This window comes from Eubalaena glacialis, chromosome 5 (assembly GCF_028564815.1).
Source record: "Eubalaena glacialis isolate mEubGla1 chromosome 5, mEubGla1.1.hap2.+ XY, whole genome shotgun sequence".
NCBI lineage: Eukaryota > Metazoa > Chordata > Mammalia > Artiodactyla > Balaenidae > Eubalaena > Eubalaena glacialis.
Window position 1 is genome coordinate 54011013 of NC_083720.1, and position 14734 is coordinate 54025746.

The 14734-nt window shown below is 38.9% G+C and overlaps 1 protein-coding gene and 1 long non-coding RNA gene across 3 annotated transcripts in view; both read left to right on the forward strand.

Annotated features, from left to right (window-relative positions):
- The window catches only part of STIM2 (stromal interaction molecule 2), a 162682-nt gene extending 152973 nt beyond the window's left edge, over positions 1-9709 (forward strand). For both annotated transcript variants that reach the window (XM_061192147.1, XM_061192148.1), the window contains 2 exons: positions 3433-3706; positions 8277-9709. In XM_061192147.1, coding sequence (XP_061048130.1) covers positions 3433-3706; positions 8277-8754 — 752 coding nt within the window. In that variant the 3' untranslated portion in view covers positions 8755-9709. The remainder of the gene's footprint in view (positions 1-3432; positions 3707-8276) is intronic.
- A 3102-nt stretch (positions 9710-12811) lies between these two features.
- LOC133092074 (uncharacterized) overlaps positions 12812-14734 on the forward strand; it is a 55051-nt gene continuing 53128 nt past the window's right edge. Inside the window, exons 1-2 of the long non-coding RNA XR_009701017.1 lie at positions 12812-12876; positions 13391-13437. This is a non-coding gene — a long non-coding RNA (uncharacterized LOC133092074). The remainder of the gene's footprint in view (positions 12877-13390; positions 13438-14734) is intronic.

The window sequence follows — 14734 nt, forward strand, 5'->3', positions numbered from 1 at the left end:
TCTACTTTTTTTTTTTAATAAATTTATTTATGTGTTTTATTTTTGGCTGCGTTGGGTCTTAGTTGCTGCCTGTGGGCTTTCTCTAGTTGCGGCGAGCAGAGGCTACTCTTCGTTGTGGTGCGCGGGCTTCTCATTGAGGTGGCTTCTCTTGTTGCGGAGCACGGGCTCTAGGTGCGCGGGCTTCAGTAGTTGTGGCTCGCGGGCTCTAGAGCGCAGGCTCAGTAGTTGTGGCGCATGGGCTTATTGCTCCGCAGCTTGTGGGATCTTCCTGGGCCAGGGCTAGAACCTGTGTTCCCTGCATTGGCAGGTGGATTCTTAACCACTGCACCACCAGGGAAGTCCCTGTACATCTACTTTTTGCCTGGCATTGTGCCAGTTGTGATGCGGTGTTGAACATGGTACACAGTTATTTCCTTCATGAAACATGCAGTCTAATGGAGGACAGACAAGAGCAATGCACTAAGTTATGTCATAGGGAAATGCACTTTGGTGTTGCCATGTGAGCACAAGAGGGCAAACACTGACCTTAAATTTGGAGGGGTTGGGAAACTTCCTGGAGGAACTGCTCTTTAAGTGAAATAGGAGGTCAAGGGAGAGATGAGATGAGGAAAGAAGGTGTGGAGGCAAGAGATACTCTGATACTTCTGGGAGCTGAGTGAGGTATATTGTTCCTACTATTCCTATAACAGAGAAGAGGGACACTAGTTCCAAATTAGAGGGACACTAGTTCCAAATTAGAGGCTAGATAAATAGGGCATTCTAAGCCATGTTAAGGAGTTTGACTTTATCCTAATCCTAGAAGTAATGGGAGCAACTTAAGGGTTTTAACCAATAAAATGTCATATTCCTTTTCCATTTTAAAATGATCATGCAGGTTGCAGTATGGAGAATAAGTTGGAGGAGAAAGATCAGTTATTATTCTGGTGCAGTAGTCCAGCATAACACAGCAGTGGTTTGTTGAGGGGGAAGTGGATAGATGTGAGAGATACCCAGGAGGTAGAACTGGAAACGCTTTATGATTAACTAGATGTGGATTATGATGGAGGAAGAAGAGTCAAGAATGTCTGTGTTTCCAATTCAGATAACTAGGTGAGTGGTGGTGTGTTTTTTTTTTTACCAAGGTGTAAGGAGCATAGAAGAAGGAGTGGGTTTGGGAGGAAAATGTTGAATTCAGTGTGGGTATCTGTGGAACACCCAAATGTCCAGTAGGCAGTTGATTGTGAAGTTCTAAAGTTTAGGAAAAAGATTAAAAGCTGGAGTCGCAGATTTGGACTTCTATAGACTGCAAAGGGTAATTGAAGTAATGGGAGTGGATGAAATTTCTTGAGAAGAATAAGTGGAACAAGAATAACAAGGCCTAGAACAGAACTTTGGAGACAGACAATTAAGGGACAGTAAAGGAAGAGGTGAGAATGTGGTTGGAGAGGTCATGGAAAGGATAAACTAATAATGTCACGTGCTGGTCCAATGTCAAGGAAGGATGGAGATACTCACTGAATTTAGCAATGAGGAAGTTTATCATAACTTTGTTAATGATAGTTGCAGGGAAATTGTATGGAAGCACTTTACCATTTCTTTGATGAATGAGTGAAGATAAAGTAGTGGAGAAAGCAACATAGGTCATTTACATAAAAGGGAAGAAAGATGTCAGCTGAAAACAGTCTGAGGGTAGAAGAGGTTTTCTTGTTGCTCTTGTTGTTTATCTGTTTGTTTTTCAGGTTTGTTTTTTCAACTTTTTTTAAAAAATAAATTTATTTATTTTATTTTATTTTATTTTTATTTTTGGCTGTGTTGGGTCTTCGTTGCTGCACGCGGGCTTTCTCTAGTTGCGGCGAGTGGGGGCTACTCTTCCTTGTGGTGTGTGGGCTTCTCATTGTGGTGGCTTCTCTTGTTGCGGAGCACAGGCTCTAGGTGTACGGGCTTCAGTAGTTGCAACACGCAGGCTCAGTAGTTGTGGCTCGCAGGCTGTAGAGCACAGGCTCAGTAGTTGTGGCGCACAGACTTAGTTGCTCCGCAGCATGTGGGCTCTTCCCGGACCAGGGCTCGAACCCGTGTCCCCTGCATTGGCAGGCGGATTCTTAACCACTGCGCCACCAGGGAAGCCCCCTGTTTTTTCAACTTTTATTTTTAAGTGCCGATGGGAAATAGAAGGGGAGAAGATGAAAATAAAGGCAGCAAAAGGGCTAAACAGTAGATAAGGGCCTTGAGTTTAGGGTAGAGAATGGGACAGATAGTGGAAGGAACAGAATGTGTGAACTAGAAAGGTAGGAATGTCAGAATCTAAATTATCTGATGTCTTAAGCTTATTATTTCAAAAATGCAGCAATTCTGAATGATGGCAAGACCAAGGCATGAGAGTGGGTGGTGGAGTAGAGTAGAGGTGAATGTCTGGTGAGAAGAGATGAAAACCATGATTGGTTAAGGTGTTGATCTTACAGATGAGATGGCTCAAGCTGGTGAGAGGTTGGATGGACTGGTAAGAGAGAGACTAAGCAGGAAGTGACTAGTGAAGTGGAGATGAGAGATTCACGTGGCTTCATAGTGTGAGTGTCAAAGGAACATGTTTTTATAAAGGGAGTGAGGGTTTACAACAATATTGGGGAGTGAGAAGGCCATCAGTCTGTTGTTCTGATGCTGCAGCATGTGAGGTATGAAGAATGAACGGCTTCAGCTTGAGAACGGTATTCTTAGGAGGGCTGTGTTTCCATTAAGGCAAAGAAATGAAGTGCCCATTCAGGGAAGATTTAAGCACATAGGGGAAGTTTGTCTACTGTCTGTGTGGGTCTAGACTGAGACTGGGAGCAGAAACAAGGTAATCTAAGACTTCTGGTTAGTTCCACAGTAGTCAGTGTTCAAAAAACAAGTTTTTATCTGACCTTTGCCTAAAAAATAGTGAGACTATATATACAGTATTTAAATGATCCTTGATTTAAAATTTCTCAAAGTTCAAACAAGTTGTGCTATCTCAAGAGATATTTGTTGAAAAATCCAACCTGTTTTACTGAATAGTTTTCTCGTCTTTCAACGTTAAAATTCATTAAAATATTTGCAATAAAGTACAGATTCCTTATAAATATGCTTTATTGATTTTTAAATATAAGAATTTGTTATATTGGGTAAATGTTTAAGCCTTTATGGTTAGTAATGTCAGATTTTATATTTGAAACCTCATGTGTTTATATGTTCACTTCTGTTTAATTTTTAGACCTGTTTTTATTTTTGTTACATTTTTTTACTTCTTAACTTTCCTGAGAAGCAGTTTTATAGGTGATAGAGGATGGTAATAATTGTACAGTTACTTCAATAAAGGTAGATTCAGTGGTGACAAAGGTAGATTAATCACATCAGTTCTCTTTGGTGTGTCTTTGTAGTGTGCATGAAAGGAGCATTGGATTTTATGAAAGTTTTCATTTATTTCCGCTTGGCTTTCAGGGACCATGGCTAAACCTGCTGGATCACTGGCCAGAAGCAGCAGCTTGTGTCGCTCCCGCCGCAGCATCGTTCCGTCCTCGCCGCAGTCTCAGCGAGCTCAGCTTCCTGCACATGCCCCTCACCCGTCACACCCCCGGCATCCCCACCATCCCCAGCACACACAGCACTCCTTGCCTTCCCCTGATCCAGATATCCTCTCAGTGTCAAGTTGCCCTGCTCTTTATCGAAATGAAGAGGAGGAGGAGGCCATTTACTTCTCTGCTGAAAAGCAATGGTATTGGCAATGAATGAAATACAGTATGTGTTGGGCTGGGTGGGTAGGAGTGGTATGTTGTGTTAATTTTCTACTGCTGCATAACAGGTTCCCACAAACTTTAGTGGCTTCCAACAACACCCGTTTATTAGCTCTCAGTTCTGTATGCCAAAGCCCAAGTTTGGTGTGGCTAGGTTTTCTGCTCAGGGTCTTACAAATCTAAAATCAAAGTGTTGGCTGGACTTCATTCTTACCTGGAGCTTGGGGGCCTCATCAAAGCTCACTTGGTTGTGGCAGAATTCAGTTCCTCATGGTTACAGTACCGAGGTCCTGGTTTCCGTGCTTGCTCTCAGCTGGGGGGCTGCGCTCAGATTCTAGAGGCTGCCCGCTCTTCCTTGCCATGTGTGGCCTCTATCTTCAAAGCCAGCAACAGAGAATTTCCCTTCTTTCAAATCCCTCCTTTGCTTTGAATCTCTGCCTTCCTTTATCTCTGATCTCTATACCCAAATTTAAAAGGCTTACCTGGATAATAATCTCTCTATATATTAAGATCTATTAGTTTGGGCCTTAATTACACCTGCAAAATCCCTTCATAGCAGCACCTATGTTAGTGTTTGATTAAATAACTAACTGGGAGAAGATGTGTGTACACCAGGGCTGGGAATTGGGGGACCATCTTAGAATTCTGACCACCACAGACATAGGATATTTTGAGATATAACTGCTTAGAGGCTATTGCACACAATTGACTCAAGTCTCAGAATATAAACTTGTCTAACGAACAGTTTCATATGTAAAATATAAAGGCATGAGCTTAAGTATACTTGAGCACAAGGAAACATTAAATATGACTGACTGAGGTTTTGAAATACTTGTTGCCAATTAATGATTTGTTCTGTTATGTGCTAGTACTTGCTAGCAAGCAAGCAGTATCAGATGCAAAAGATTTAAGAAAATGTCAGGAACTTAAAGGAGGAAATTATATTCATAACACTTTTTTTTTCTATAAAGTAGATATAGCAGCAGTGTATTCTAGTCCAGTGAGACCGGTTGCTGTCGGGAATCTCTATAAACCATATTCCTCTTTTGGAGCAGTACGGTATTAAGTGACAGAAAAACTGGTATTGGTTTCTGATTTTGCCACTTAGTAGCCATGTGGCCATGAAGTCTTTACTGTTCTTGTAAGAAGAACAAAACCAGAAGGAATGGGCTGGACACTCGCCATAAGCCCTGGTGGCTCTCTGTCATGTGATTCTTCACACATAATTGTTTCGTCTGCTAGTGAAAGTAAATTTTATGATTAGGAAGTGATCATTATAGCATATTCCTAAAGAGACAGTACAAGTTTTGTGTTGTCATTGCAACTGGAGAATCTGATGCAGCTTTGCTTGGTTAGCACTTTATGACCAGCTTTTTTGTCTAACCTTTGCAGTATAACTGTAGTCACCAGTAAGATGGCTTTACTGACAAAACTAATTTTGTGTGGCTTACGGAAATTAGTAGGAAAACTCCAGAGCTCTGCTGTCCAGTAGAATTTTTTGCACTGATGGAAATGTTCAGCCCTCATTTCAAAGAGCACTGTCAGAAATTCACAGCTAGCTCATAAATTTGAGAAGAATTTGGATTCAGACAACTTCCTCCTCTCCATTTTAGTTTTTTAAGTGTTGAACCACCAGAATCCTTACAAAATAATAATAATACAAACATTTACTATTTACCAATCTTTTATGTTCTATGCATTATTGCACGTATACACTCATTTAAACCTTACCTTGAGTTAAGTCTTGTTATATGTGCATTAAACTTACATAAATTCAACTGCACGTCACTGTGGGAAAAAAAAGTAGAAAAATGACATAAATGGTACATACAATTAAATTCAATATTCTGAAGAATATATGCTGTGGAAAAAATGGGAGATTTTAAGGTGTACTAGACCTGTATTCCAAGTCTGACTAGTTATGCAGAAGAAGCAACACTTCAGATTATTATTTGTTTTGGAATTAGGATATTAGAACTAGAAGTAGTATTAGAGATTAATCAAATTCTCTTACCTAGACAAGAAAATTGAGATCTGGTTAAATTAAGTGGTTTGCCCAAGATTGTACAGCTGATTAATGGCAGGACCAGGACAGGAATCTAGGTCTCCTAAATTAGGTCAGTATTCTTTTCACACATTATTTAGATTTTAGAAGCTAGTTTTTAAAATATTTTTAACCTAGTTTAGAATTTCACACACAAAGCAGCCAAACCATATAACAGAATAGAAAGTAAATTCATAAAATTTTGACTAGATCAACTTCTGGCTCTGGAAGCTGCTCCAGGGAACAGTGATATATGCTGTTTGATTAATGGACATCTACTCCAAAAAGAAGCCTTGCAGAAAAGTCCCTACCAGTGATTGATTTCTGAGTCATTTTTTCCTAGCTGAACTGCCTCTTGCCCTCTGTTAGCACTATCCATTATCAATTGTAAGAGCATTTGAAAAATTATGCAGTACATGTAACTGTATAAAATGAAAGCATTATTTAAGTCTTTATTTGCCCAGGAGATTTTGTACCTTCTGAAAGCTTATAGTGTAATAAAGACAGTCTTTGCATACATGTGTGAGTAAAGTTCATAGAAAAGACTAAATACATTTAGCAGTCTAATATATACCTGAAGTATGGTATTAACAAAATACATGTCAAAATCAATAAACATGCATATCATACCATGAATAATGATAGTAATCATAGATCATCCAAGGTGAGAGATCATTCAATTCATTTACTCTGTAAATATGAATTTAGTCCTTGCTGTGTGCCGTGTACTTGCTAATAACTTGAGCTGCCAAGACAGGTGAGACAAGGTCCTGGCCTAGTTCCAGCTGGTGGATTATGATCATATGTGTTCCTGCCTTTCTGTCTTCAGCTCTCTTCCTTCTCTCACCTTATTTCTTTTGCCAGTTACTTTTTACCTTGACTCTACTTTTCATTTCGTAATCATTCCGTTCATAGAGTGAACACTATTCATCTCAGGTATGGTACATTCAAAAATGAATAAATTGTTATCCCTATTCTTCAAAATTTTCCTCCCTCCCTTCCTTCCCCTCTTTCTTCTCTTTTCTTTTCTTCCTTCTTTTTTTCCTTCCTCCCTCCCTCCCTTTCTTTTCCCTCCCTCCCTCCCTCCCTTCTATACTTATTAAATATCCACTATGAGCTTGTCACCATTCCAGAGAATACAGAAGTTAATAAGACTTCCTGCCCTCATTGTCTCCTTTCTTCTGGGGAAACTTACTATAAACAAGTTAATATAAAATATTTTAGGTGGTGATAAGTTCTGGGATGCTAAACAAAGACAGGTAAAAGGAAAGAGAATGCTGCTTTGGATAGGGTAGTTAGGGGAAGCATCTCTGGAGAGAGACCATTTGAGTCATGTGGAGATGGAGGGGAAAAAAGATGAGGCAGAGGGAATAGCAAGTGCAACAGCCCTGAGGGAGTCGCATGATTGGCATGTGGCAGGAACAAGGAAGAGGCAGAAAATGGTACACCGTGCAGCTGGAGGGATAGCCATGGACCTGACCGTGCAGGGCTTTGTGGCCTTTGGCAAGGACTTTGGAGTTTAGCCTAAGTGTGTGAGGAAGCATTGGAAAGTTTTGAGCAAGAGATTATTGTGCTCTGATTGAGTCTTTAAAAACCACTTTAAGGGCTGTGCAGAGAAGTAACTCAGAGGGAAGAACAAGAATGGAAGCAGGGGGACGAATTAGGAAGCTATTGCAATCATTGAGGTAACTGGTAGGGCAGGAAGAAGGACGGTAGCAGTGGGACAGGAAGAAAAGGGTGGGTTTGAGGTATATTTTGAAGGAATAACTGATAGCATTTACTGTATGTTGGCTTTGGGGTTGTAAACTTTATTTTTTCCAGTCCTCTTTATTTCTCTTTCCACTGTGGAAAAGAGGGAAAAATCACAAAGGAATAAATTTGTGAGAATTTATTGAATGTCTACTTTAAAAAAATAGCTCAATATCATTACCTTTCACCTGCCATCCACTCCCCACCCCAGTGTACCTCACCCCTCTTCCCTTCTGTTTTAAACTTGGGAGAGCTTATATTTTAGCTTAGTATATTCTTTTCTTCCTTCCTTAGGAAGCTATATTTTATCAATTCAATGACTAAAAAATAAAGGGAGAAGGTGGTGACTAAAATTCATCTTTTCAACTATATGTCAACTATGTGATTTAGAAAGAAAAATTTTCAGTATTGAAACAAAACACAGAAGTAGCTGAAATGATGAAAACCTGTAAAATTTAAACATTTTCATTTCTCTGACAATTGAAGAAGGTATAACTTTAAGTTATAATATTTTCTAGATTGGAAGGTATCATTATCATAGTTTATGTTAAAAATTAAACATTTTGATAAGTTATATTATTTAAAGTAGTAATTTTCTAATTTTGTTGAAATGTGTATAGAATTTTAACATCTCTCCCTTTAATATTTCAATAGCTTAAACAGCGAAAGATGTTTTGGTTAGAATTAGTTAGAAAGTCTGCCGGTACCCTTAAGAACATATTGATTTAAAATTTTACCTTTGCCTCTATCTCATCCAGGGAAGTGCCAGACACAGCTTCAGAATGTGACTCCTTAAATTCTTCCATTGGAAGGAAACAATCTCCTCCTTCAAGCCTTGAGATATACCAAACATTGTCTCCTCGAAAAATATCAAGAGATGAGCTCTCTCTAGAGGATTCATCCAGAGGAGATTCGCCCATAGCTGCAGATATCTCCCGGGGTTCTCCTGATTGCGTAGGTCTGACAGAAACTAAGAGCATGATCTTCAGTCCTGCAAGCAAAGTGTACAATGGCATCTTGGAGAAATCCTGTAGCATGAACCAGCTTTCCAGTGGCATCCCGGTACCTAAGCCTCGCCACACATCATGTTCCTCAGCTGGCAACGACAGCAAACCAGTTCAGGAAGCCCCAGGTGTTGCCAGGATAAGCAGCATCCCACATGACCTTTGCCATAATGGAGAGAAAAGCAAAAAGCCATCAAAAATTAAAAGCCTTTTTAAGAAGAAATCTAAGTGAACTGGCTGACTTGGTGGAATTCCATTCAAGTGGCATCTTTAAACTTTTATCTCCCATCCTTCACTCCTCTTTTTTTGTTTTAATTTTAGGAATGTAACTCCATTGGGGCTTTCCAGAGTGGATGCCATAGTGGAATGTCCTTAAGAGCAACTGTCTACTGTCTGCTTATTTAAATGACTATATAATCAATTTGTCAAGCCAGTTATTACTGAAAAATCATTAAGAGATGAGACAGTTTACAGTCATTTTTGCCTATTTATTTCTGCTTTGTTATTAGTGACGTATATACAACATTTTGTTGAGAGCCACTATGGACTTACAAGCTTTAATGGACTAGTAAGCCAGCATGGGCTTGCAAAAATTTCTTGTTTACCAGAGCATCTTCTTATCTTTCCACAGAGCTATTTACATCCTGGACTAAAATAACTTAAAAGGAGTAAAACTAATTGCACTACTGTTTCTCAGACTGGAAAAATATCTCTGCAAGTGAAACTGTATAGAGTTTATAAAATGACTATGGATAGGGGACTGTTTTCACTTTTAGATCAAAATGGGTTTTTAAGTAGAACCTAGGGTTTCTAATTAACTTGATTTCTGGAAATGAAAACCCACGCTTTTATTATGGGAAGCTTCTTTAAATGCATTTAACATTATAAAATTTCAAGTCCTGCTGTAAAGACCATGTTGTTTTGTTTTTCCCAGGGCTTTCACTGTGATTTTCTGCATTGCAGGCTGTATGATAAAATATAAATAATTTAAAGAGAGAAGGCTCTTGATTCCTTACACAAAGTGGAAGAGTTAAAACTTGATTGAAGGACTTAAAACATTCACAAGCATATACTAAACTGGGGGGATGTGGGGATTCAGGCACTTGTTTACAGACTAAATAACTGCAAAGGATTTATGGTTTGTGAAAAACTTGTACTGTGGAAAAGATAATAAATCGAAGACATTATTGTGTGGGACTGTGCTGATTTTTGTTGATAACACTCCACTAAGAACACTATATATTTTTTGGAGAGCTGTGTAAGCTGTCTTCTTGCTTAACTGCAATATAAGAAATAGTGATGTTTTGGAAGTAAGTTGTCAACAAATTTCTTTATGTTTTATATTTGTCATATTTTTATGTAGTTTGAAATGTTTAAATGTTCTAATATCAAGATTAACAAATATAAATTTATGGTGCATTTAGATTGTATTGTATTAATTTATAAAGTTTGGGGTTTGTTAAACTGATAGCTTATTATAAAGGTAACTTTTACTGTGAAGATTGTTACATGAGTAACAAAGTACATTAACATTTGGGGAGTTTCTGCTTAAACTGCTTCTTTTAAAAATTCAGTCAGAATGATCTGGTTAATGCAATGTGGATGGACATTTAGGTGAACAACTGATGCATATTAGCTAGAATGGTTTTTCAGCTTTGTGGCTGAAATATATAATGTCCAACTCAGTCCTGTTTAGATGAAAATGCTGATTGATAAACAATCAGCATTCAAGATTTGCTCCAAAGCAATACTTTACTAAGAATATGAACAGTTTCCCAAAGTTTCCTGTAAATTTTGTGTACTTTAGTGCCGTTGTTAAAAACTGTTAAGGTCTTGAATGATATTTATATACGCAGGTATTTATATATTTAATAGACAGTGCTTTGAGGGCAAAAATTGTTTGACTGAAATGAACATAGTGTTTTGGACTAATTATAAGGTAAGTTGACCTGAAAGGTCAAGAGTTGAGGAACATAGACCCTAAAGCTGTTTAGGAAGGGGAACAATTGTGCATGAAGAATTGAAAAGCGCCCTGGAAAGTTTCTTCAGAGTGAAGGGAATACCTAATCTTCTTTCTCCTTCTTACAACCAGGCAGGAGTTCTTCCCTTTGAAAATTGCAAAAGGGATGAGAACCTTTTAGTTTGATGAATAGAGAAGGTAAGAGCCGTAGAGCCTGAAGTGGGGCTGGGAGAAGGAGGATCTCTAGGAGTGCCCAGCAAGGCTTCCACTTGTTCAGGATTAGAAGGGATCCTGGATCAGAACCACCTGGACGCTAGAACTTGTGGTTGGGAGTGGGAGAGGCTGGCCTAAGTAAAATGTGGGCCGTCTTAAGTCGGGGGATGCATTGTTTGTTCTAAATTTCATACAGTTACAAACATTCAACCAAGGGATACGTGCTGCCTTATGTTGCTTGTAATATTTACTTGCATTAGTACAATGCTCTGTATTTGTAAATTCAACAGAAAATAATTGAGTTTTGGAAAGCCACAATAATTTCTGTATCACATTTACACACGAAGAGTTGGACGTTAATATAAATTTTTTAAATTACCCATTTCTTACCTTATTTTAACCTTATAAAACTATGGTATTTACCTGATTTTAAAAGTAATACCTTCCTTACTGTAAAAAATGATTCATGATAGAAAAGTATGAAGAAAAACAACAGCAAGTAGATCAAATTCTACTGCCCACAGTAATCACTTTAATATTTTGGTATGTTTTCTGTTAGATCATTTTCTATATACTGATATATATTTTACATAATTGAAATCATACTATATAGCTTTATATTATGCTTTTTCACTTAATATAGTATAAACATTTCTCGAACATTATTAAAAACTCTTCATGAACATTTTAATGATTGTATGATATGCCATTGTATTGATTAACCATAATCTTTTTAATCATTCTTTTATTATTAAACATTAGGCTGTTTCCAAATTTCTAATATGAGGAATAGTAGCATTTAACATTTATTGAGCACCCTATATACCAGGCACTGTTCTAAACTCTATATATATTCTCATTTAACCTTGTAAGGTAGGTGTATTTTTTTTTTTTTCTTTTTTTAAAATCACCATTTTACTGATGAGGAAACTGAGCCCAGAAAATTAATAATTTGCTGAAGATCACATAGCTAATAAGTGTTAGAACCATGCTAACTTTTAAGTCATACTGCATAAATTCTCGTGAACATTCTCATTCCTTAGAATATATATTTTTAGAAAAGCATCAAGATTTTAATTTTATGTATATGCACATATGTTTGTATGTATACACACAAAGTCTCACATAGATACCTTGAGGGTGACTGTTAAAGTTCTTTCTCCACATAGCTATGTTTGTATTCCCCTCAATACTTGAGGGTACAAGTGACTTTTTGCCTCAGACCATCATTTCTGAATTACCATTTGGTTAAAACTTTGCTATTTTAATAAGTATTTTTTAATTGGTAAATAATGTCTAGTATGGATGGAAAGTTTTTTTTTTTAATGCCATGTATTTTTCATTTCTGTGAATTGTCTCTTCATGTCCTTTGCCTGTTAAGTTCTTGAGGTCCTAGTGTTTTTTTTCAATCTTTCACACAGTCTCTCAAATGTAGCTATTCTTGTATTCTTCATTTACTAACTAAAACTGATATTTTTTATCAAATAGTATTTTTCATGTTTATTTTTAAAAATAAGCCGAAGAAAACCTACATTTAAATTTTAGTCTTCCTGCTCTCCTGTTTTTAGGTCTTCAGTGAGAGAGTAGATTCCCCGCCCCCTGCCTCCCCCCCCCCCCAATTACAGGTAAGAGACAATCAGAATCTGCTTAATTCATTCAACAAATATTAAATAGCTTACCATGTACCAAGCATCACGATAAGCTCTGGAGGTATAGAGACTAATGTGACAGATACCTGCCCTAAAGGAACTTGGTATCTAATAGGGGAGACAGGTCATGAACCCTTAAAATAAGGGCAGTAATAGAAATGTAAACCAAATGTTGGAGAGAGAGATTATGTAACTCAATAGTATCTATTAAATCAAGGATAATTTAATGATGCTAATTTGCTGAGGACGGGCAGAGTACTTGGTGTGGCTGAAACATACAGGTCCAAGGGCAAGTTGCATCTAACTACTAGTCTAGTTCCAGCAGGTGAGCTTGCAGTTACTGAGTTCCAGCAAAACACTTTGTAACAGCTGTGACGGTGCTCATTCGGGGGTAAATTGTTTACCAGAGAGAAACAGTGTGTGAGCAACCCCACGTAAGCCCTGATAGTACTGATAAAAGTCTCCCTCCCCACGTCCCCAGCCCTGAAACAGGATCGTCTGTTGAAAGACACTCTCCTTCAGATTTACTCAGGTAGGCCTGATCTGATCTTGTGGCAACTCTATTTTTAGTTTTTTGAGGAACCTCCATACTGTTCTCTGTAGCAGCTGCACCAATTTACATTCCCACTAACAGTATACAAGGGTTCCCTTTTCTCCACACCCTCTCCAGCATTTGTTATTTGTAGACTTTTTGATGATGGCCATTCTGACTGGTGTGAGGAGATACCTCATTGTAGTTTTGATTTGCATTTCTCAATGGGTGTCAAGTGGGCTTCAGGCCAATTTTCAGATATTGCCTCAGTCCCATGATTGGGCTTTTCTGAGGTTATCTACAGGTCTCTGGAGTGGCCCTCAAAGGGTCCTCTCCATGGCGATGTTTGTTGTAGGCCCAGATAGGACGTTGTAGGGAGGCCTCAGTCCAGATCTTGATCTCCTATCAGCAAGAAAGGATTGAGGCAATGCCCAGGATCCCTTCATGAGCTAGAGTTTTGACTGCCAGGGTCTCCATTATCCTGATGATCTAGTGTTTACTGCTTATGTTGCAGTGTCTTCATCAGCCTCCAAAAGTGAGAGAGCAAGCGGGGAGCTCCAGGTAAGGCTGGCAGTTGGCCTCCACTGGGTGAGAGCGGTTCTGCAGTGTGTGGAGTGGGGGGAATGGGGGGGAGTGGGGGTCATAGTGGCTCAGCCACTCCAAATCCCCAGTCCTTAAAGCAGAGGCAGAGGTGCTGCTTCCCCTTCCCACATCCTGCTCAGTTGGCCCTGGCAGTTCTAGTTCCCTGTAAAGCAGGGCTCTAAGAAATCTTACCTGGGTCAACTTGTTCTGCATCTCTTGCTTCAGACTGCCACATTTTAGTTTCAAATAGTTGTGTAACATAGCAGCCATCCCAGTATTGTGGTTCTGTTAAGAATACCTTGTGTCTATTCCTTAAGTACCGCCTCTAATTGCAGCATCTTAGTTCTAAAATATCCACATGGGCTAATTTCCCACATGTGAGAATGTTAACTTCTGAGATACTCTCACAGACCTCTGGTCCGTGGGATATGACAGCATCAGATCAGAGGGAGATTGAAGGGCAACGCCACTTAGGAACTGGAAAAGGTTTCTAGAAGAAGAATTTGGCTTTTTTATTTTGTTTATGAAATACCGGCTATTCAAGTTCGGTGCTTCTCCTTGAAAAAGCTTTCTATTAACACTTGAGGTGTGCATCTGTAGTCAAAAAGTACAATGACAAGAAAGGGGGGCTGGATGGTGGTGGGGGTGATGAAGCCTGGGTGTAACAGTGAACCAGAGGTTGCCTTTGACGTGTAATGTAAAGGTAAGAAAATGAACCTGGAAATAGGACTGGGACATGGGACCTTGGGAAAGGAGAGGAGGTAGGGAGGGAAAAGGTGCATTTATTGTCACATCACCAAATCTTGTCCATTTAATCCCTGAACATCTTAGCTAATGCCTCTACTGCCGTGGGGCCTTGCCTTCTCCATTTCTCATTAACTTTAAAGAGCTAACTGAACCCAGCCTTACCATCTTTCATCTACTTGTTGGTGAGCTTTCTAAGCCATAGGATGGCTTTTCTCTGATTAAAATCTTTCTATGCCTTTCCATTGCCTGTAGGATAAAATATAAACTTAAACTAGCAAAAGACCTTGGTGTTCTGGACCTGCCTACTTCTCTAGCCTCATGGCTTCACATTATGGACATAACCTAACCAGTTGCACAGAACTTCATACAGGTTTCTGAAGAAGCTAGGCTGCTCCTTTTGCCTGGAATGTCTTCTCAAGTCTTGGGCCACAAACTCTAAACCTTTAACTCAGCTCAGGTATCTCCAGGAAGCCTTCCATATAGGCCCCCGATCTGAGTGAGAAACCATTTCTGTGAATGTCCAGAACTT